General features: G+C 38.1%; 1 protein-coding gene and 1 long non-coding RNA gene across 15 annotated transcripts in view; one reads left to right on the top strand and one right to left on the bottom strand.

Moving 5' to 3' along the window:
• The window catches only part of ADAM28 (ADAM metallopeptidase domain 28), a 67317-nt gene extending 47653 nt beyond the window's left edge, over positions 1-19664 (bottom strand). For 3 of the 14 annotated variants that reach the window (XR_008626360.2, XR_004672841.3, XM_034965849.3), the window contains exons 1-2: positions 19328-19663; positions 13462-13565 (exon numbers count right to left, since the gene is read on the bottom strand). Coding sequence is in view for 8 of the 14 variants with exons in the window: in XM_034965849.3 (XP_034821740.2) it covers positions 13462-13565; positions 19328-19373 (150 nt within the window). In the remaining 6 variants the exon portion in view is untranslated. Of the gene's footprint in view, positions 1-13461; positions 13566-19327 lie in introns of those variants that run through there. The other 11 variants (XM_034965846.3, XM_055116369.2, XR_004672839.3 and 8 more) reach the window with 10 other exon arrangements.
• Positions 1-23245, top strand: part of LOC134731058 (uncharacterized) — a 772118-nt gene that overhangs the window by 613749 nt on the left and 135124 nt on the right. Inside the window, exons 4-5 of the long non-coding RNA XR_010113121.1 lie at positions 12605-12649; positions 17271-17367. This is a non-coding gene — a long non-coding RNA (uncharacterized LOC134731058). The remainder of the gene's footprint in view (positions 1-12604; positions 12650-17270; positions 17368-23245) is intronic.

Below are 23245 nucleotides of genomic sequence, written 5' to 3'. Positions count from 1 at the left end.
ACAGAAGTCTTCCATCTGTTCACTGTCTTGAGAAGTGAAGCACTTAATCTAGGGTGAGACGTATGAAGCTTTCATGGGATATACAGAGATCCCCTTGATCATAAGGGTGGTCAACTGCACTATGAATTTGGGATTGTTTCAAATAATATTTGCTAATCAAGTCTTTGCACAGGGAAGACCCATAGTCTCAACACAGAAACTACAAAGATAACTCTTAAGAACTTGGCTTATATCTAGAAGAAAGTGTTCTTATTAGTCATAAGGTGTGCCTGAGAGACTATAGAAGAGTCTATACCAATGGAAATCATGCATTTGTTGTGTAGCAAACAAAGATGTCACTAGCTTCTTCAGTCTATGTTTGTAAAACAACTGTGATATGGCAGAACCCAAGAACCCTAACAGGGCAGGATTGAGATATGAGGCATGCAGCAGCATTAGGAACCTTAGATCTGTGGATAGGACAGAATCTGGAATCATGGACAGATTGCTAGGGCTTAGATCTGGATGTTCACAGAGTGATATCAAAAGCCACAGGATAGGATTGCCAGATAAAATACAGGATGCCAATTAAATGTGAATCTCAGATAAACAGAGAATTTTTTTGTTTATACATAAAAACACACAATACTTTTTAAAATACATATGCCCCCTATGACCATGGTGACATACTAATGAAATGAAATTTAACTGGGCATCCTATATTTCTGTTTGCTAAATGTGACAATCCTGCACATGGAGGAGTTTAGAAGATGTGGGAAAGAATAGAAACTAGAGATCAGCGACTAAGGAAAAGAGATGCAAATGCACTAGCTGGGAAAATTAGATTCATTCTGTTGGAATGCTTCTTTATAATTATATCAGAAGTGTTGTGTGGAACATATATGTATATATTTAAAATATATATATATTTAAAATATATATATATTTAAAATAAATATATATATATTTTAAATAAATATATCTATATTTTAAATAAATATAGATATATTTTAAATAAATATATCTATATTTTAAATAAATATATCTATATTTTAAATAAATATATATATATTTTAAATAAATATATATATATTTTAAATAAATATATATATATTTTAAATAAATATATATATATTTTAAATAAATAAATATATATATATATATATATATATATATATTTGTATTTGAGACGGAGTCTCACTCTGTCACCCAGGCTGGAGTGCAGTGGCATGATCTCAGCTCACTGCCACCTCTGCCTCCCAGGGTTCAAGTGATTCTCCTGCCTCAGCCTCCTGAGAAGCTGGTGTTACAGGTGCGCACCACCACACCCAGCTAATTTTTGTGTGTGTATTTTTAGTAGAGACAGGGTTTCACCATGTTGGTCGGACTAGTCTCTTAACTCCTGACCTCGTGATCCACCCGCCTCGGCCTCCCAAAGTGGTGTGGGACATATTTATACAAAAAAGTTTTACTGTTTGTCTGAAATTCAAACTTAACTGGTACTCTGTATTTCATCTGGCAACCCTGTCATGTGGTTTTTTGATATCTCCCTGTGAACAGCTGGAATTAAACCCTGGCAAAACTTACTGCTAATGGTTTAACCACATGGTTATTGTGGGGTAATTCAAAGGTGTCATCTGACACCTGAGATATTAAAAAGTAAACATGGGAGAGTTATATTTATTTCTGAGATGCTGTGGAAGCATTCAGTGCTCATTCCATTATATTCATCAGGCCTCATAATATATTCTCTTCTACACTCTGCAACCAAAGGGAGCAGGAGAGAACTTGGAAATGTAACAGATGAAACTAAAAAAATAAAAGATTTTCCATTTAAAGAAACATTAAAAGGTTCTAATTATTTAGGTAATTTTTTCTTCAATTATCTATGGTATTTATTTAATACTCTTATTTCCTTTAAAGATAAAATTAATGTGCTTTGCAAGTATTTATTTAAACCAACATGTATTAATGAAACAAGTATTTATGTTCCAGGACAAGGATTGGCAGGTGAGGGTGAAGGAGGAGTAGAGACATAGCAAAGACATATTTAAAATAAAAAATTTAAAAAAAAAAACCTCTTAAAAATTTACCTGGAAAGTTTCAAACCAGAGGTGAAGGTTACACTTGCTCTCATAGAAACACATGCACACACACACATACATACACTTGTGAACACACCATCGCTCCTGACACAAAATCAACATTTCTTTTTAAAATCAGTAGCTAAACTTTATAATACTGACTGTGACTGACGCACGATTTCAGGATAGGGATATATTAGTGTATATATGAATATGGCAAGTCAGCTTAACAAAGACTATAAGAGACTCTAAATGTAGAGTCCCCTAAATGGGAGGGACTCTAAATGTAGAGAGAATATTTTAAGTAGCAAGAAATCCATTAAAAAAAGCATAGAAGTAGAAACAAGAATATTATTAAGAAAAGCAAACTGAAGTTGATAATTTATGTCGAAAAGAAGAATTTTAAAATAAAGGTTTATTAACTGGGACATGAAGCCACAAAAACTGAAAATTAGTCATAAGAACTGGGGAGGAGCCAAGATGGCCGAATAGGAACAGCTCCCGTCTACAGCTCCCCGAGTGAGCAACGCAGAAGACGGTGATTTCTGCATTTCCATCTGAGGTACCGGGTTCATCTCACTAGGGAGTGCCAGACAGTGGGCGCAGGCCAGTGGGTGCGCGCACCGTGCGCAAGCCGAAGCAGGGCGAGGCATTGCCTCACTTGGGAACCGCGAGGGGTCAGGGAGTTCCCTTTCCGAGTCAAAGAAAGGGGTGACGGACGCACCTGGAAAACTCGGGTCACTCCCACCCGAATATTGCGCGTTTCAGACCGGCTTAAAAAACGGCGCACCACGAGACTATATCCCACACCTGGCTCGGAGGGTCCTACGCCCACGGAGTCTCGCTGATTGCTAGCACAGCAGTCTGAGATCAAACTGCAAGGCGGCAGCGAGGCTGGGGGAGGGGCGCCCGCCATTGCCCAGGCTTGCTTAGGTAAACAAAGCAGCCAGGAAGCTCGAACTGGGTGGAGCCCACCACAGCTCAAGGAGGCCTGCCTGCCTCTGTAGGCTCCACCTCTGGGGGCAGGGCACAGACAAACAAAAAGACAGCAGTAACCTCTGCAGACTTAAATGTCCCTGACAGCTTTGAAGAGAGCAGTGGTTCTCCCAGCACGCAGCTGGAGATCTGAGAACGGGCAGACTGCCTCCTCAAGTGGGTCCCTGACCCCTGAGCAGCCTAACTGGGAGGCACCCCCCAGCAGGGGCACACTGACACCTCACACGGCAGGGTATTCCAACAGACCTGCAGCTGAGGGTCCTGTCTGTTAGAAGGAAAACTAACAAACAGAAAGGACATCCACACCGAAAACCCATCTGTACATCACCATCATCAAAGACCAAAAGTAGATAAAACCACAAAGATGGGGAAAAAACAGAACAGAAAAACTGGAAACTCTAAAATGCAGAGCGCCTCTCCTCCTCCAAAGGAACGCAGTTCCTCACCAGCAACGGAACAAAGCTGGATGGAGAATGATTTTGACGAGCTGAGAGAAGAAGGCTTCAGACGATCAAATTACTCTGAGCTACGGGAGGACATTCAAACCAAAGGCAAAGAAGTTGAAAACTTTGAAAAAAATTTAGAAGAATGTATAACTAGAATAACCAATACAGAGAAGTGCTTAAAGGAGCTGATGGAGCTGAAAACCAAGGCTCGAGAACTACGTGAAGAATGCAGAAGCCTCAGGAGCCGATGCGATCAATTGGAAGAAAGGGTATCAGCAATGGAAGATGAAATGAATGAAACGAAGCGAGAAGGGAAGTCTAGAGGAAAAAGAATAAAAAGAAATGAGCAAAGCCTCCAAGAAATATGGGACTATGTGAAAAGACCAAATCTACGTCTGATTGGTGTACCTGAAAGTGATGCGGAGAATGAAACCAAGTTGGAAAACACTCTGCAGGATATTATCCAGGAGAACTTCCCCAATCTAGCAAGGCAGGCCAACGTTCAGATTCAGGAAATACAGAGAACGCCACAAAGATACTCCTCGAGAAGAGCAACTCCAAGACACATAATTGTCAGATTCACCAAAGTTGAAATGAAGGAAAAAATGTTAAGGGCAGCCAGACAGAAAGGTCGGGTTACCCTCAAAGGGAAGCCCATCAGACTAACAGCGGATCTCTCGGCAGAAACCCTACAAGCCAGAAGAGAGTGGGGGCCAATATTCAACATTCTTAAAGAAAAGAATTTTCAACCCAGAATTTCATATCCAGCCAAACTAAGCTTCATAAGTGAAGAAGAAATAAAATACTTTACAGACAAGCAAATGCTGACCGATTTTGTCACCACCAGGCCTGCCCTAAAAGAGCTCCTGAAGGAAGTGCTAAACATGGAAAGGAACAACCGGTACCAGCTGCTGCAAAATCATGCCAAAATGTAAAGACCATCAAGACTAGGAAGAAACTGCATCAACTAACGAGCAAAATCACCAGCTAACATCATAATGACAGGATCAAATTCACACATAACAATATTAACTTTAAATGTAAATGGACTAAATTCTCCAATTAAAAGACACAGACTGGCAAGTTGGATAAAGAGTCAAGACCCATCAGTGTGCTGTATTCAGGAAACCCATCTCACGTGCAGAGACACACATAGGCTCAAAATAAAAGGATGGAGGAAGATCTACCAAGCAAATGGAAAACAAAAAAAGGCAGGGGTTGCAATCCTAGTCTCTGATAAAACAGACTTTAAACCAACAAAGATCAAAAGAGACAAAGAAGGCCATTACATAATGGTAAAGGGATCAATTCAACAAGAGGAGCTAACTATCCTAAATATTTATGCACCCAATACAGGAGCACCCAGATTCATAAAGCAAGTCCTGAGTGACCTACAAAGAGACTTAGACTCCCACACATTAATAATGGGAGACTTTAACACCCCACTGTCAACATTAGACAGATCAACGAGACAGAAAGTCAACAAGGATACCCAGGAATTGAACTCAGCTCTGCACCAAGCGAACCTAATAGACATCTACAGAACTCTCCACCCCAAATCAACAGAATATACATTTTTTTCAGCACCACACCACACCTATTCCAAAATTGACCACATACTTGGAAGTAAAGCTCTCCTCACCAAATGTAAAAGAACAGAAATCATAACAAACTATCTCTCAGACCACAGTGCAATCAAACTAGAACTCAGGATTAAGAATCTCACTCAAAGCCGCTCAACTACATGGAAACTGAACAACCTGCTCCTGAATGACTGCTGGGTACATAACAAAATGAAGGCAGAAATAAAGATGTTCTTTGAAACCAACGAGAACAAAGACACAACATACCAGAATCTCTGGGACACATTCAAAGCAGTGTGTAGAGGGAAATTTATAGCACTAAATGCCCACAAGAGAAAGCAGGAAAGATCCAAAATTGACACCCTAACATCACAATTAAAAGAACTAGAAAAGCAAGAGCAAACACATTCAAAAGCTAGCAGAAGGCAAGAAATAACTAAAATCAGAGCAGAACTGAAGGAAATAGAGACACAAAAAACCCTTCAAAAAATTAATGAATCCAGGAGCTGGTTTTTTGAAAGGATCAACAAAATTGATAGACCGCTAGCAAGACTAATAAAGAAAAAAAGAGAGAAGAATCAAATAGACGCAATAAAAAATGATAAAGGGGATATCACCACCGATCCCACAGAAATACAAACTACCATCAGACAATACTACAAACACGTCTACGCAAATAAACTAGAAAATCTAGAAGAAATGGATACATTCCTCAACACATACACTCTCCCAAGACTAAACCAGGAAGAAGTTGAATCTCTGAATAGACCAATAACAGGAGCTGAAATTGTGGCAATAATCAATAGTTTACCAACCAAAAAGAGTCCAGGACCAGATGGATTCACAGCCGAATTCTACCAGAGGTACAAGGAGGAACTGGTACCATTCCTTCTGAAACTATTCCAATCAATAGAAAAAGAGGGAATCCTCCCTAACTCCTTTTATGAGGCCAGCATCATTCTGATACCAAAGCCTGGCAGAGACACAACCAAAAAAGAGAATTTTAGACCAATATCCTTGATGAACATTGATGCAAAAATCCTCAATAAAATACTGGCAAAACGAATCCAGCAGCACATCAAAAAGCTTATCCACCATGATCAAGTGGGCTTCATCCCTGGGATGCAAGGCTGGTTCAACATACGCAAATCAATAAATGTAATCCAGCATATAAACAGAGCCAAAGACAAAAACCACATGATTATCTCAATAGATGCAGAAAAAGCCTCTGACAAAATTCAACAACCCTTCATGCTAAAAACTCTCAATAAATTAGGTATTGATGGGACATATTTCAAAATAATAAGAGCTATCTATGACAAACCCACAGCCAATATCATACTGAATGGGCAAAAACTGGAAGCATTCCCTTTGAAAACTGGCACAAGACAGGGATGCCCTCTCTCACCACTCCTGTTCAACATAGTGTTGGAAGTTCTGGCCAGGGCAATCAGGCAGGAGAAGGAAATAAAGGGTATTCAATTAGGAAAAGAGGAAGTCAAATTGTCCCTGTTTGCAGACGACATGATTGTTTATCTAGAAAACCCCATCGTCTCAGCCCAAAATCTCCTTAAGCTGATAAGCAACTTCAGCAAAGTCTCAGGATACAAAATCAATGTACAAAAATCACAAGCATTCTTATACACCAACAACAGACAAACAGAGAGCCAAATCATGAGTGAACTCCCATTCACAATTGCTTCAAAGAGAATAAAATACCTAGGAATCCAACTTACAAGGGATGTGAAGCACCTCTTCAAGGAGAACTACAAACCACTGCTCAAGGAAATAAAAGAGGATACAAACAAATGCAAGAACATTCCTTGCTCATGGGTAGGAAGAATCAATATCGTGAAAATGGCCATACTGTCCAAGGTAATTTACAGATTCAATGCCATCCCCATCAAGCTACCAATGACTTTCTTCACAGAATTGGAAAAAACTACTTTAAAGTTCATATGGAACCAAAAGAGAGCCCGCATCGCCAAGTCAATCCTAAGCCAAAAGAACAAAGCTGGAGGCATCAGGCTACCTGACTTCAAACTATACTACAAGGCTACAGTAACCAAAACAGCATGGTACTGGTACCAAAACAGAAATATAGATCAATGGAACAGAACAGAGCCCTCAGAAATAACGCCGCTTACCTACAACTATCTGATCTTTGACAAACCTGAGAAAAACAAGCAATGGGGAAAGGATTCCCTATTTAATAAATGGTGCTGGGAAAACTGGCTAGCCATATGTAGAAAGCTGAAACTGGATCCCTTCCTTACACCTTATACAAAAATCAATTCAAGATGGATTAAAGATTTAAACGTTAGACCTAAAACCATAAAAACCCTAGAAGAAAACCTAGGCATTACCATTCAGGACATAGGCGTGGGCAAGGACTTCATGTCCAAAACACCAAAAGCAATGGCAACAAAAGCCAAAATTGACAAATGGGATCTAATTAAACTAAAGAGCTTCTGCACAGCAAAAGAAACTACCATCAGAGTGAACAGGCAACCTACAACATGGGAAAAAATTTTTGCAACCTACTCATCTGACAAAGGGCTAATATCCAGAATCTACAGTGAACTCAAACAAATTTACAAGAAAAAGCAAACAACCCCATCAAAAAGTGGGCAAAGGACATGAACAGGCACTTCTCAAAAGAAGACATTTATGCAGCCAAAAAACACATGAAAAAATGCTCATCATCACTGGCCATCAGAGAAATGCAAATCAAAACCACTATGAGATATCATCTCACACCAGTTAGAATGGCAATCATTAAAAAGTCAGGAAACAACAGGTGCTGGAGAGGATGTGGAGAAATAGGAACACTTTTACACTGTTGGTGGGACTGTAAACTAGTTCAACCGTTGTGGAAGTCAGTGTGGCGATTCCTCAGGGATCTAGAACTAGAAATACCATTTGACCCAGCCATCCCATTACTGGGTATATACCCAAAGGACTATAAATCATGCTGCTATAAAGACACATGCACACGTATGTTTATTGCGGCATTATTCACAATAGCAAAGACTTGGAACCAACCCAAATGTCCAACAATGATAGACTGGATTAAGAAAATGTGGCACATGTACACCATGGAATACTATGCAGCCATAAAAAATGATGAGTTCATATCCTTTGTAGGGACATGGATGAAATTGGAAACCATCATTCTCAGTAAACTATCGCAAGAACAAAAAACCAAACACCGCATATTCTCACTCATAGGTGGGAATTGAACAATGAGATCACATGGACACAGGAAGGGGAATATCATACTCTGGGGACTGTGGTGGGGAGGGGGGAGGGATAGCATTGGGAGATATACCTAATGCTAGATGACGAGTTAGTGGGTGCAGCGCACCAGCATGGCACATGTATACATATGTAACTAACCTGCACAATGTGCACATGTACCCTAAAACTTAAAGTATAATTAAAAAAAAAAAAAAAAAAAAAGAACTGGAATATGATGGGCTACACAGGGCAGCACCATAGCATAATCTCTCTATTTTTTTTTTTTTTTTGAGAAGGAGTTTCACTCTTGTTGCCCAGGTTGGAGTGCAAATGACGTGATCTCAGCTCACTGCAACCTCTGCCTCCCAGGTTCCAATGATTCTCCTGCCTCAGCCTCCTTAGTAGTTGGGATTAGAGGTTTCCAATGATTCTCCTGCCTCAGCCTCCTTAGTAGTTGGGATTAGTGGTGCCCACCACCACACCCAGCTAATTTTTTGTATTTTTGGTAGAGACAGGTTTCACAACCTTGGCCAGGTTGGTCTTGAACCCCTAACCTCAGGTGACCCACCCGCCTCAATCTCCCAAAGTGCTGGGATTACAGGTGTGAGCCAATGCACCCAGCCCATAGCATAATCTTGAATAGGGAGTTAAAATTTGGATCCTTCCTTGCTTTTCATATACATTATCCCCAAATATTTATACAAGTATTATGATCATCTCCACTTTAAGACAAGAAACGTAAGGTTTATGTTTGTCTGAATTTATACAGAGAGAATGGACAAAATTTACAGGTGAACACAAACTAATCCTCTGAATTCAGCTCCTATATACTTGCACTATGGATCAGGAAAATGTAAGGTTCATGTAGCCATTTAACCTAGTAATGGACTAGATAAATAATATAACTGCAGTAAATATCAAGCACATTATATCAACCTCATCCACCTAGTCAATCATTGCAAAAATTAATATTGTTCATCTAGTATGAGCCAGTAACTAGTCTATGGCTTTCGTTAATCAAAATATATATTCAAAACTCAAATTTATTTTTTACAGTCGTGAGGAAATCACTTCACAGCTGTGATTAAAAACACTTCACTTGTGTTTAAATTTTCCTCAAAATGTTCAGTGAAAAAAGGGTGTTTGGTGTGCACGTGCATGTGTGTGTGTGTGTGTGTAAATGTTGGGTTTTCTTTGAAGTGTTGTTTACTGTGAGACAAAAACACATAAAGAGTAGATAATTAGTGTAAATTTCCACAAGGACACAATTAATCATTGGTTTAGTAGCAAAAGGTTGATAACAAAGAAGATACAGGTGAACTTGTAAAATTTCAGCTGATGGCTAACAAGGGAAGTGAAGGACCTCTTCAAGGAGAACACAAACCACTGCTTAAGGAAATCAGAAAGGACACAAACAAATGGAAAAACATTCCATGTTCATGGATATGAAGAATCAATACTGTGAAAATAGCCATACTGCCCACAGTAATTTATAGAATCAATGCTATTCCCATTAAACTACCATTGACATCCTTCACAGAATTAGAAAAAAATTACTTTAAAATTCATATGGAACCACAAAAGAGCCTGTATAGCCAAGACAATCTTAAGCAAAAAGAACAAAGCTGGAGGCATTATACTACCGGACTTCAAGGTGTATTACAAGGCTGTAGTAAACAAAACAGCATGGTACTGGTACAAAACAGACACACAGACCAATGGAAATGAATAGAGAGGCCAGAAATAAGACCACACATCTATAATCCTCTGATCTTTGACAAACCTTACAAAAACAAGCAATGGGAAAAAGATTTCATATTTAATAAATGGTACTGGGAGAACTGGCTAGCCACATGCAGAAAATTGAAACTGGACCCCTTTGTTCCACCTTATACAAAAATTAACTCAAGATAGATTAAAAACTCAAATGTAAACCCAAAAACTATAAAAACCCTAGAAGAAAATCTAGGCAATACCATTCAGGACATAAGCACAGGCAAAAATTTCATGACAAATCATCAAAAGCAATTGCAACAAAAGCAAAAATTGACAAACGGGATCTAATAAAACTAAAGAGCTTCTATACAGCAAAATAAACTATCATCAGAGTGAAGAGACAACCTACAGAATGAGAGAAAATTTTTACAATCTATTGATCTGACAAAGGTCAAATATGCAGAATCTACAAGGAACTTATAAGAAAAACAAACAACCCTGAACAGTGAGAACACATGGACACAGGATGGGGAACATCACACACTGTGGCTTGTTGTGGGGAGGGGGGAGGGGGGAGGGATAGCATTAGGAGATATACCTAATGTAAATGATGAGTTAATGGGTGTAGCACACCAACATGGCACATGTATATATATGTAACAAACCTGCACGTTGTGCACATGTACCCTAGAACTTAAGGTATAATTTAAAAAAAAAGTGGACAAAGGACATGAACAGACACTTCTCAAAAGAAGACATTCATGCAGCCAACAAACATGAAAAAAGCTCAACATCACTGATGATTAGAGAAATGCAAATCAAAACCACAATGAGATACCATCTCACACCAGTCAGAATGGTGATTATTAAAAAGTCAAGAAACAATAGCTGCTGGCAAGGCTGTGGAGAAATAGGAACGCGTTTACACTGTTGGTGGGAATGTAATTTAGTTCAACCTTTGTGGAAGACGGTGTGGCAATTCCTCAAAGACCTAGAACCAGAAATACCATTTAACCCAGCAATCCCATTACTGGGTATAATATACCCAATGGAATATAAATCATTCTATTACAAAGATACATGCATGCACATGTTCATTGCAGCACTATTCACAGTAGCAGTGACGTGGAATCAACCCAAATGCCCATGAGTGAGAGACTGGATAAAGGAAATGTGGTACATACTCACCATGGAATACTATGCAACCATAAAAAGGAACAGGATCATGTCCTTTGCAGGCACATGGATGGAGCTGGAAGCCGTTATCCACAGTGAACTTACACAGGAACAGAAAACCAAACACCACATGTTCTCACTTATAATTCAGAGCTGAACAATGAGAACACGTGGACACGGGCAGGGGAACAACACACTCTGAGGAGTGGTAGGGGGCAGGGCAAGGGAGAACATCAGGAAAAATAGCTAATGCATGCTGGGCTTAAAACCTAGGTGATGGGTTGATTGATGCAGCAAACCACCATGGCACACGTTTATCTATGTAACAAACCTGCACATTCTGCACATGTATCCCAGAATTTAAAATAGAATTTTAAAAAAGACAAAAAGTTATTAGAAAAAAAATTCAGCTGATGAGTCTCTTATTTTTAACAGTAAATGATACAACAAACTGGTCAGTGTCTCAGGGTTACAGACTGACTCTTAGACTTTAGTGTAACAGAACTTGAGCTACCTTAATGGCCAGAAAGCCTGTGTTGATCCCACAGAGGCTCTCAGGAGAACATATGGACTCTCCCATATATTAAATCAATTTAGCTGCTTGGATAGGCAGCCACAAATAATACTAACACATAAAGTTGTCATTTGGAGTCAAACAGAGGTTTGAATCCTAGCTAGAAAACGTATAAGCTATGTGCTCCTAGGCAGGGTATTTAAATTTTCTGAGCCCCTATCTCTCCACTTAGAAATAAAATACTGTAAAAATACACTTATGTTATATGTTTGTTGAAAGGACTAAATATGAAAATATATTAAAAATCCTTATTTTTTTTCCAACTTTTATTTTAGATTCAGGGGATACCTGTGCCAGTTTGTTATACAGGTAAATCGCATGTCATGGGGGTTTGGTGTACAGATTACTTTGTCACCCAGATAATAAGCATAATGCACGACAGGAAAAAAGGTGTCTGACATTTTAAAGAAAGTCTTAGAAAGCATTTGAAGAAAGTCATATTGAAGGGGAATCCAATGCTTTTGGGTTCCATCTGAAGTTAGTGAAACCACTTGGTTGATAATTATTTTGGGAAATGGGGTCAAATACAGGTTCTGTTTTCATAAATTTGCTTTAGAAGAAATGCTATGGGAAACCGTGTCCAGTGAGGGAATATGTGCACCGAGTGTGCTGGATTTCAGAGTATTTCTGTAAACTATTATTTGTGTCTCATTTATCTGTATCTTGCTGGCTCCCAGAAGAAGACTTAAGAGTGCAGGTAATTATAACATTGTTATAATTGAATGAATCATCATGTTTTAGCTTTTCTCTTAGAATTAATAAATGTTTATTGAGTAAATGTTGACTGAGAATATGTTGTTTCATTTGCAGTAAGAAACGTACAAACATTAAGAAGAGCCTATTCAGAAAAGACAGGTAAATTTCATGTTAACGTGCATATATACATGCATTCACCTGCTGTATTTTGTTTTCTGTTTCTGTTTCAATTGTCATAGTTGTGTTTGGAAGGATGGATAGATAGAGAGATAGCATCCAATTTTCTTTTGGAAGTACATAGAATAAATCATCATAAAATGTTAAATTTATGGCTAGGCGGTAGCTCACGCCTGTAATCCCAGCACTTTGGGAGGCCGAGGCGGGCGGATCACAAGGTCAGGAGATAGAGACCATCCTGGCTAACACAGTGAAACCCCGTCTCAACTAAAAATACAAAAAAATTAGCCGAGCGTGGTGGCGGGCGCCTGCAGTCCCAGCTACTCGGGAGGCTGAGGCAGGAGAATGGCGTGAACCTGGGAGGCGGAGCTTGCAGTGAGCCAAGATCACACCACTGCACTCCAGCCTGGGCGACAGAGCGAGACTCTGTCTGGGAAAAAACAAAAAACAAAAAAAAAACAAATTTACTCTTTTTAACCTTGGACAGTTTCTTTCACTTCTCAGAAACTTGATTTGTAGAATGAGGTTAATAATATAACTTTGGCTTATAGTGAAGATTTTTTAAAAGGTCAAAAACAAATACAAATATAATCATTGTTATTTAACTCCAAGGTGTAATTGCTGAAAACATCACAAGTTCCACTTGAAACACACAGGCACACACATACACACACGCACATATATAAACGCACATGTATAAATCCCATATCTATCTCTCATCATAGATAGATATATATATGTGTGTATATATATATATCTCAAATCAAGATCCTTTGATAAATCAAAAGCTGTACCTGTTGCTCTGGCTCTTTGACCTCTCTTTTATGCAGTGGGTGAAGTCTTATAGGATAAACCACTTCATACTTCTTCACCCCAGGGAGTTCTTTTATAGCACTTACTGAGAAAAAAGAAAAAGAAAAGACTTATCCAGGTAGAACTGAAGTAGGCTGGTCAGTAAAGGCCATCCTTACTGCATTCCCAGTGAACGATGCCACACACAGAAGCCCGAAGCGATGAATGTCAGAGTGATTAATGTGCTGACACCAGAAGAGAGCGACAACCTCAGAAAGCTACTCTTTCCTCTTAAAGTTTTACTTTAACCTATATCTTCAGATCCTTCCCCATTAAAAGTTTACAAGTGTTACTGTATTTAGAGAAAGTATTTCTTTTGGATTTTCCCACTTCTTATCTTTGATCCCTGCAGTGCAGGGAAATAGCAACAGCTCAGGCAAAAAGAAATGAAGACAGAAGCGAAAGTAATCCTCTGAGAAGCGAATCAGTCCCAGAAAAATTGGGTTGAAGCACTGGAAACCATACAATGTTAGAAAAATAAAATAACTAATGTGCACAATTTTTATTCTATTTTTCTTGGATTTGAAAACAGCAAAAAAAAAAAAACTATGTCACAGTAAGAAAAGGCTCCAATACTAGGTTCATAGAATGAGCTGGCATAAGCAGTACAGAAAAACCTTATTTTTGCATACAGAACATTTAAAAAATGAAAAATAGAGAAGCAGATAATTCAAACAGAATCACTGGCCTGGAAGGACTTTTTTGAGCCTGCAGTCATATTGAAAGAGAACTGAAAAGTGATTTGATCCAACCTATCTGCATTTTAAATGCTCCTCTCCATGTTGTCTTTAGAAGTCATTTTGTTTTATTGTATTTTGAGACAATGTCTCACTCTGTCACCAAGCTGGAGTGCAGAGGCACAAACAGGGTTCACTGCAGCCTCAACATCCTGGGTTCAAGCCATCCTTCCACCTCAGCCTCCAGAGTAGCTGGGACTGCAGGTGTGCACCACCATGCCTGGCTTTTATTTTTTTTTTCCTATTAGAGAAGAGGTCTCGCTATGTTGCCCAGGCTGGTCTTGAAATCCCAGGCTGTAGCAATCCTCCTGGCTCAGCCTCCCAAAGTGCTGGGATTACAGGTATGAGCCACAGCACCCGGCCTAGAAGTCATTTTAGAGAGAGAGATTCAATTTTCTCGAAGCTAACATTAGATTTTCTATTTTCTTTTTGATTTGCCCATGTGGTCTAGTCTCTGCTCTGTATATAGTCGATAGACCTGCTCCTTAGCTGCTACAGGTGGCTACAGGCTTAACCAAAATGTAGACTGCAGTAGCAGAATGGGGCCTAACTCTACAACTTTCTAAGACTAGAATTGAAAAGGTTTTTTCTCTTCTCTGAGTAAGGACTAGGAGGGTCTCTAAAGGTAATGCTAGCTCATTAAAGTACTCAAATCTTAAGTTCTATGGTGAGATACATTTATGTTACTGTGGTTGATCTTTTAACAAACATAGATGAGGCACTTAATAAGTATTATTCATTGCTTATCTAGGAGGACTGTGCACTTACTCCAGTCACTTCCCACAGAGCAAAACATTGTTTAAAGTTTTCTTCAGAAACTAAAGCATAAACTTTCAAAAAACAACGTTTTTTTTTAAAATTACTCGAGAATGACTTTAATTCATTTAACGACTCAAGAGTCACTTACATTTAACTTTGAAGAATAGAAGAAGGGTTTAAACCAGCTAAGAACTCTTTGAGTCAAAAATGGGGTGTTAAAGTAATGAACTATCTTTTCTTTCAGTGGTGTAAGAGTTACTCTAAAAAAAATTCAAAATTACTTAAAGCCATGGCACTGACATTAGAATACCTTATTTTTTTTATTTGGTTTGAGTCTTTAAATAGTTTGAAAAAAGGACGCCAATTAAATGGTTTCTAAAGCTAGTTCAAGTGGTTTATGATTTATGCATATAAGTACAGAATCCCCTATAACCTCTTTCAAGAGTCAGCGATCATTAGGATAACTGAATTCTGATCCAATGTGATAAAATAAGCCTCATTACATTGTCACACTTCAAGAACAACATCACGGGGTTCTTCAGTTCCTCATTTCTTGCTGTCACAGAGGTAATCGCTGGGCGTCTTTTATTTCTATTAAATTAACTTTTGGTAAAGGAAAAGAATAACATCAATTGTAAAAAATTTTTGAAACATAAGTTCAAAAACCTAAAGAAAAATTGATGATTCTTTTTCTGAGTTAAAATTTTTCTAATTATTATAATTATTTTGAAACACTAAGATGCCAAGAGGTAAGAAAATTACTCCTGCCAGAAATTAACTGATGATATTGACACAATTCTCTGCTGCCTCCTTAATTCAGGGACACAAAACAAGCATACCATAAGGCACCCACATGCTGCCTGGTACATTACAGTAGCTAATCAATGCAATTAGTCTTGTTAAGATAGAGAGTTCAAGAAGCCAAATTTCACCAATGTTGCAGCCAACATAAATCTTTTTAAATGCTATATTAGAACACACATGATTCTAACAGGAAATAGTAGTCCAAGCTGCCTTCGTGGAATAAAATAATAGCTACATTCCCGATTTTTTGTATAAAAGCAGAAAATGAAGTGAGTTTCCTTCTCAGCACCATTCAGAAATGGTAAGAAGGAAAACAGGCTCATCTAGCCAACACAAATTTTCTCTCACATGCACCCTGACCTCTATGCTTCTAGTTAGTATCTGAATCCCAATGTTTCATGAAATTAGAAATTGCAAACTGGCTCTTAAATATGGGCTTAAAATACGTAAGTTATGTAATTTATTTCCACCTTTTTGGTGGCCGAACACTTCCAAATGGAAACCAAAAACAAAGCAAAATAAAACAAACAACAACAAAAAACCCCACAACATTTCTTTTAAAAGTCATTGGCAACCTCTCAATCTCTTCAGTTTGAAGTGAATGGAATTCCAGCTCCTTCCAAACTCCTGTCACTCCATATATTCTCTAAAGAAACTAAATAGAATTTCTCTTAAAGGCTCTTATTTTCTGGAAACCTAGAAGTCCCTGAAATAATGGGATCTGGAATACAACAAATTACACAGCCATTGTAGGGATGTAACAGACCTAAATATTGTTTAGCTCATCCATCCTTAAGTTTAATGGAGATGGTGCAGCGTCATCCCCACTGAATAACATCACGTTAATTATTTTTGAAGCCTGAGGAACAAACACAACTAACTGCCATCCAGGGATTACACAAATCCAAGGTGTAACACAATATGTTTTTACTAATTCATTTTAATACTTGCCTTCTCTCTCCCACGGAACTCACACGCTGGATTAGTCTTGACTAGCAAAACCAGATCAGGAAAAAGAAAACTGTTATTTTGGTTTAGATGGGATAATTATTTTTGACTGTTTTGAGTCTTAGAAAAGCCAAAGCTCATTAACAACGTCAATATGAAAGACATTAGTCTGGATTGCTACATTATTTGTTCATGTGTTTGGGGTCATTTTGGAAATGGGAATATGAGTATGTAATATTGACATTTTCATTTTTGTTCAAATGTGTTTGAAACTGTTCAAAGAAATGTCTTCTTTCCAAACTGAACACATCATATTAAACACTGAATTAGGGTTTACACAAGGATATTGACTTATGTCCTGGGATTCTCTGCATCTCCTCAAACCATCTTGTGGTTTTAAACTTCATGCATTAAAAGTGAGTACAAACAAAAGGGAAAAAACTGCATTTCTATTAGGTCTGTTATTTTGACTATTTAGATTAAACTGTATATTTTCTTTTCAGTCTTCTAGTTACCTTATAAAGGCAAGGAAGAACTGGTAGTTTGAAATAAAATAATTTCAAAAAGTGCTGTACCCCCTGAGTATTCTGCTGTAATAAGGTAAGCACCTTTCTCCTTTGTTGATGCAATCATTTACATCTTCACCCCGCAAACACCTGTCACATCCTTTTAAATATTTGTTTTTCCTTTTCCTAGGATGAAATCCCATAAGTCAATTTTTTCTCGGGATTGTGAAGTTCACTGCACACAACCAGCCTTATTTTACATCTCTTTCTTTTATTTCAACCATCTGGGGACTGGGCAGAAGTCATGGTCAGAGGGGCACATATGTATTGCTTTGATGATGGGGGCAGAGAACAAACAGGAAGAACTGGGAAATGAAAATTGCTTTACTTCTTATATTCTGACTAGAAAGGCAACCCAAATAGGAATCATAACAGGGATAGTTCAGTGGCAAAAAGACACCCTTAAAAATAGAAGTTAGAAGTTAAAGGAGGGGTGACATCACACTTTTAGAGTTGACATCAGAGGAAGTTGCATCTCTTGGTGCCATGTTATACATGCACCGTCGGGGCAGCAGAACTGATTAGTGTGCCCAGTTGCACAAAAGGACTGTAATGTGCATGGGCCCCAGTGTTAGCCATGTGACTCTGTTAATGGATCCAGCTTGATCTTTATGCTCTTCAACTCAGCTAGTGCCCAAGCAGTTCTTGTATTTCAGCTTAGAGGGGGTTCTGGAAAAGCTCTTGGCGATAGCATTTTTGGAGAACGGAGAGAAAAAACATTTCTATTAAGTCTGCCTCAAAAAGTAGGAATTTCAGGTCAATGTTAAATGCCTGGCATGAGTTTTATATATATTTTTAATATTTCAGGCTCATTTTACTAAAAGAAAGCTGGTGTAACACGTTCACATCAGACAAAATAGGTATCAAAGCAAAAGGCATTAGAGATGAAGAGGATCACAGCACAGTGGGAAAAGGTTCAGTTCAGATATAGGTATACATTATATAAAGCAAAAATATACAGAAACAAAAGGAAAATAATTAGATATTTAAAGATATTAGGTTAAGTGAAATTTTTATAAGTCTTGAAAACAAATCAGAAACAAGTGAGACACAGGAAAATCATTTTTAGCAACAAAGTACTAAGAGGGTGCATGGACAAGGAAAACTTTTCCCTCCCTAAGCCCATACCTCTAGTTGATAATCTGTTCCCATCCCCAGGTCCCAGCAAACATTCTAAGACCCAAGAACAGGTTTACTGGGAGGAATTCGAGGCACTGCAGTTCATGTGCTGAGTTAAATAAGCTCTGGAAATAGAAGCTGAAGAATCACAATACCCAATGTAATTTAACCAAAGTCTAATTAGAGAATTTACCAGAAATTGAGAGACTTGCTAGACATAATTTCCTGTTAGGAAGTAGTATTTTTCTCCTTTCAAATTTTTAAATGTTTGGTATAATCAGCAAAATAGAAGTAAATTATCAATTTAAGCTTAACAGAGATATTGTTTTGTTAAGTAATATCACAATACCTTATAAATAAAAAATATTAATTATTTCCAGTTAGTCACACGTATTATTACTAATAATGAGTAAATACAAAAATATACACTCAAACAGAAAGAGCCAAACTGGCTCCCATAATAATAGTAGGTATCTTCCTAAGCCTTGTACACAGTAATAAATAAATAAATCTGCCACATCTTTACCATTCTTTAAATGACAAGCTGGGTTTTGATGAATTCCACTTTTTCAGTCAAAAATCATATTCATGATTTAAATTGTGCTGTATGAAATTGTCCCTTTTATTTCTGTATATTCTCAGATGAGATGCATACATATTGGTTCAAGACCTCTTGTTGCCTCTTTTTAACATTGTCTTTGTATCACTCGCAGCCCCCAAACAACAGGTTAAAACCAGCCCAACTGGTTAGTAAAATTGATTGAGAAAAAAGAAAAAGAAAAAAGTCAAAATAGTTTATACAGTAAAACTATTAGGAGACTATGAAAAGTTCGCTAATGCATTCAATAGAACCTGAAAAAGAGCTAAATATGTACCTGCAACAGAGAGGAGGAGACTGACTGTCAGGAGACCTTGCAACATGCTGGGTGATTCCAGGAGCACGGTGTCTGCTCTTCTCGCTCAGGTGGGTGCTGCTGGGTCTGTCCCTGCCTCCTCTCCAGTGAGACAGAATGAAACTCTCTGGTTCATTCTTGTCTCTGATTCAGGAAGTGTTTACTAAAGGTGTTGCACAACCTCGAAGCTGTGGTCCTGCAACAATGGCCCAGCAGGCGGAAGTCCTGGCTGCCTCCTGGCTCTAAGATTACTTGATCTGAACTATTGTTTTGCTCTCCTTTGCCATACTCCCCACTCCAAAGTAGTACATTTCCAACATATTACTATAGCCAGATAAGCTACAAGGAAAGAGGCAACTGCATTAATGAGTCTTGAAAAACATGCCAGACATTTATTTACATTACGGATACGATATATAAATATATGTTTAAATATATTTTTATATATATACAGTTGTAGGAAAAAAGTTATTAAGAATGTTATTTTTCCCCCACATACATAATGTGGTTATGTAAAGCAATTTCTAATTCAACCTAATTACTATATAGCATTCTCTTTTCCATTATTTTATGTTCTATTCCTCACACAAGTGTACTCTCAGGAAGTTTGAACTATCCTGAAATAAGAATGTCTGACAATATAAGCACAATAATTTTTAGATCCTTGGGGGTATTTGTGTCATAACTGGCAATGAGGAGTGTGGAAGAAGGATTCAAGACCCAAAGGATACAATTTTAGGATCTGTCACTGGTGGTAGTAAGGCTAAATTGGGCATGTCTAAAAATCATACTTATAACCAATAAAATAACTAATATCAACTGAGCTGCTTATTAAGTTTTAGGTACTGATAGGGTTTGGTTGTGTCCCTACCCGAATCTCATCTTGAATTGTAGCTCCCATAATCCCCATGTGTTGTGGGAGGGACCCAGTGGGAGACAACTGAATCAAGGGGCGGGCTTTTCCCATGCTGTTCTCATGATAGTGAATAAGTCTCATAAGATCTAATGATTTTATAAAGGGCAGTTCCCCTGCTCAGGCTCTCTTTGCCTGCCTCCATGTAAGATGTGTCTTTGCTCCTCCTTCACCTTCTACCATGAGAGTGAGGCCTCCCCAGCCATGTGAAACTGTGAGGCCATGAAACCTCTTTTTAAATTACCCAGTCTCAGATATTTCTTTGTGATAGTATGAAAATGGACTAATACAGGTACTCTCCTAAATCTACTGTACTTGTTATTTTATTAGTCTTTATGATACTCATGTATTATGCATTTACAATCATTTTGCAGGTGAAAATTTGGGGTTTTAAAGGCAAAATTCAAAAGATTAAGAATCAGTTGTCCTCATTGTATAGATTAAGAAGATTAAGCAGATAAAGTCACCTATCCAGTAAGTGGTAGAAGTGGAATCTGAACTATGTGTTGTCTGGGCTCTTAGTCATATACTGTAATGCTTTCCCTTGGCTTAGCTGACTTGTACTCCCAGTATCATTTCTATTGAAAAGATTCTGGGAGAATAGAAATAATTATGAAATTCCTAAGGAATAGAAATTACACTGAGGACCAGTTATTACCACAAAACCTAGTCCTAGTCCACTAAAATCATGCATCATTTTACAGATTCTGAAACACATTCTCATACTAGAGGGATTACAGTGATTATTGATGTCTCCAAATGATTATACAGTCATCAACTAAAACCACAAAGGAATTTTTGAGTCTAGTTACTGAGCATTTTAACCATCAGGATTGCGATTCACAGATTTCTTGCCTTTTCAACCCAAGCTCCATTGCTTTGTCTTTTCCAGGGAACAGAAAGGATACTTCAACTTTTAATTATTACATATTTTTCTCCATTAATTCAACGTAATTTTACTTACAGCTATTATGTGTCAGACACTGAGATTGCAGTTGAAAAAACACAATCATGGCCGGGAGTGGTGGCTCATGTCTGTAGTCCCAGCACTTTGGGAGGCTGAGGCAGACAGACTACCTGAGATCAGAATGTGAGACCAGCCTGCCCAACATGGTGAAACCCCATCTCTACTAAAAAAAAAAAAAAATTAGCTGGGTGTGGTGGTGGGCACCTGTAATCCCAGTTACTCAGGAGGCTGAGGTAGGAGAACTGCTTGATTGCTTGAACCCAGGAGGCAGAGGCTGCAGCGAGCTGAGATTGCAACACCACACTCCAGCCTGGGCAACAGAGCGAGACAGTGTCTCAAACATACAAACAAACAAAAAACACAATCACTTTCATTGAGATGTTCACAATCTGAGAAAGATAAGTTCAATCACCATAAAATTGCACAGAGTACCACCTATAAATGATCACAATATCACAAGGTGTTTAGTGTTACAGTAGATTTATCAATAGAAGTCAGAGGTCTACACCAAACAGGGCAGGGAGTGCATCCTGGCGGCAGGAGTCCTGGGAAAAGGACTCCCTATTTCATAAATGGTGCTGGGATAGCTGGCTAGCCATATGCAGAAGAATAAAACTGGACCCGTACCTTACACCATATACAAAAATTAACTCAAGATGGATTAAAGATTTAAATGTCAGACCTCAAACTATGGAAAACCTAGGAAATGACATTCTGGACATTGGCCCTGGAAACAATTTATGACTTAAGTCCTCAAAAGCAATTGCAATGAAAACAAAAATGGACAAGTGGGACCTAATTAAATTAAAGAGCTTCTGTACAGCAAAAAGAAACTATCAGCAGAGCAAACCAACAACCTACATAACGGGCGAAAATATAAGCAAACTGCACAGCTGACAAAAGTCTAATATCCAAAATCTATAAATACTGCATGTTCTCAATTGTACATGGGAGCTAAACGCTGTGTACCCATGGACATAAAGATGACAACAATAGACACTGGGTACTGCTGGAGAAGGGAGGGAAGAGGGGAAAGGGCTGAAAACCTAGCTATTGGATACTATGCTGAGTACCAGGGTGGCGGGATTATTTGTACCCTAAACCTCAGCATCACGCAATATATCCATGTAACAGATGGATATGTACCTCCTTGAATCTAAAATAAAAGTTGGAAAAAGAGAATTATGACAATAAATAAGGACAATATATTATAGCACATTAGTTTATGGCTGGTAGTGTTTGGAATTGTTGGAGCAAAGAATGCCTGAGAGAATGGGAAGATATCCTGCTAAGTATTTGTGCTTGACTTTGACACTGTGGTGAATGGTCACCACTGATGGGATCGAATGAGAAGTATAACTTTCCTGCTTGCTTCTTGAGGAGGGGAGTGCCCTGGAAATGGTGATTGATGACAGTCTGCATGCTGATCCATGTGGAATTTTAAATTGGCACTTGTTCTTCGGCTCTTTTCAATTCTCTTGTAGTCGTGACATGCCTTTGATCACAGTTTGTTCCAGTTATCATTCTCATAATTTTTCATCATTCTTCATAGCCCAGAGTTATATTTATAATTCCCTTTACTGTCAAAGAATTTATACCAATCTCTAAATGAATTTTATTTTCCGCTTCCCTGGTTATTTCCTCAAAGTTGTATCAAGTAAGCATAAAAGTTGAATTTGGGCAGTCAGTTTAATTTTCCCCTTTGTTTCTTTGTGATAAATACAGCATTATCGTTGACATCTTTCATTGCCATGACTTGTCAAACTCTTTGCCAGAATATAAAATGTAAATGGCAGAAAGAAGAGCTACATGAGTGAAAAAACATATATAATACATGAAGAGGAGTACAGTAGAATGAGAAAAAGCATAAGGTAGCACTCAAAACCTGTGCTAAAACATATTTAACAATGTTCTCTCTCTCTCTATATATATATATATGTATATAAAATAAATTACACACAGGAATAATGCATGCATATATACATATCATTACTATTGACTCATTACACACACATACACA

The sequence above is a fragment of the Pan paniscus genome, chromosome 7 (genome assembly GCF_029289425.2).
Source record: "Pan paniscus chromosome 7, NHGRI_mPanPan1-v2.0_pri, whole genome shotgun sequence".
NCBI lineage: Eukaryota > Metazoa > Chordata > Mammalia > Primates > Hominidae > Pan > Pan paniscus.
This window is presented reverse-complemented; position numbering and strand designations above follow the sequence as displayed.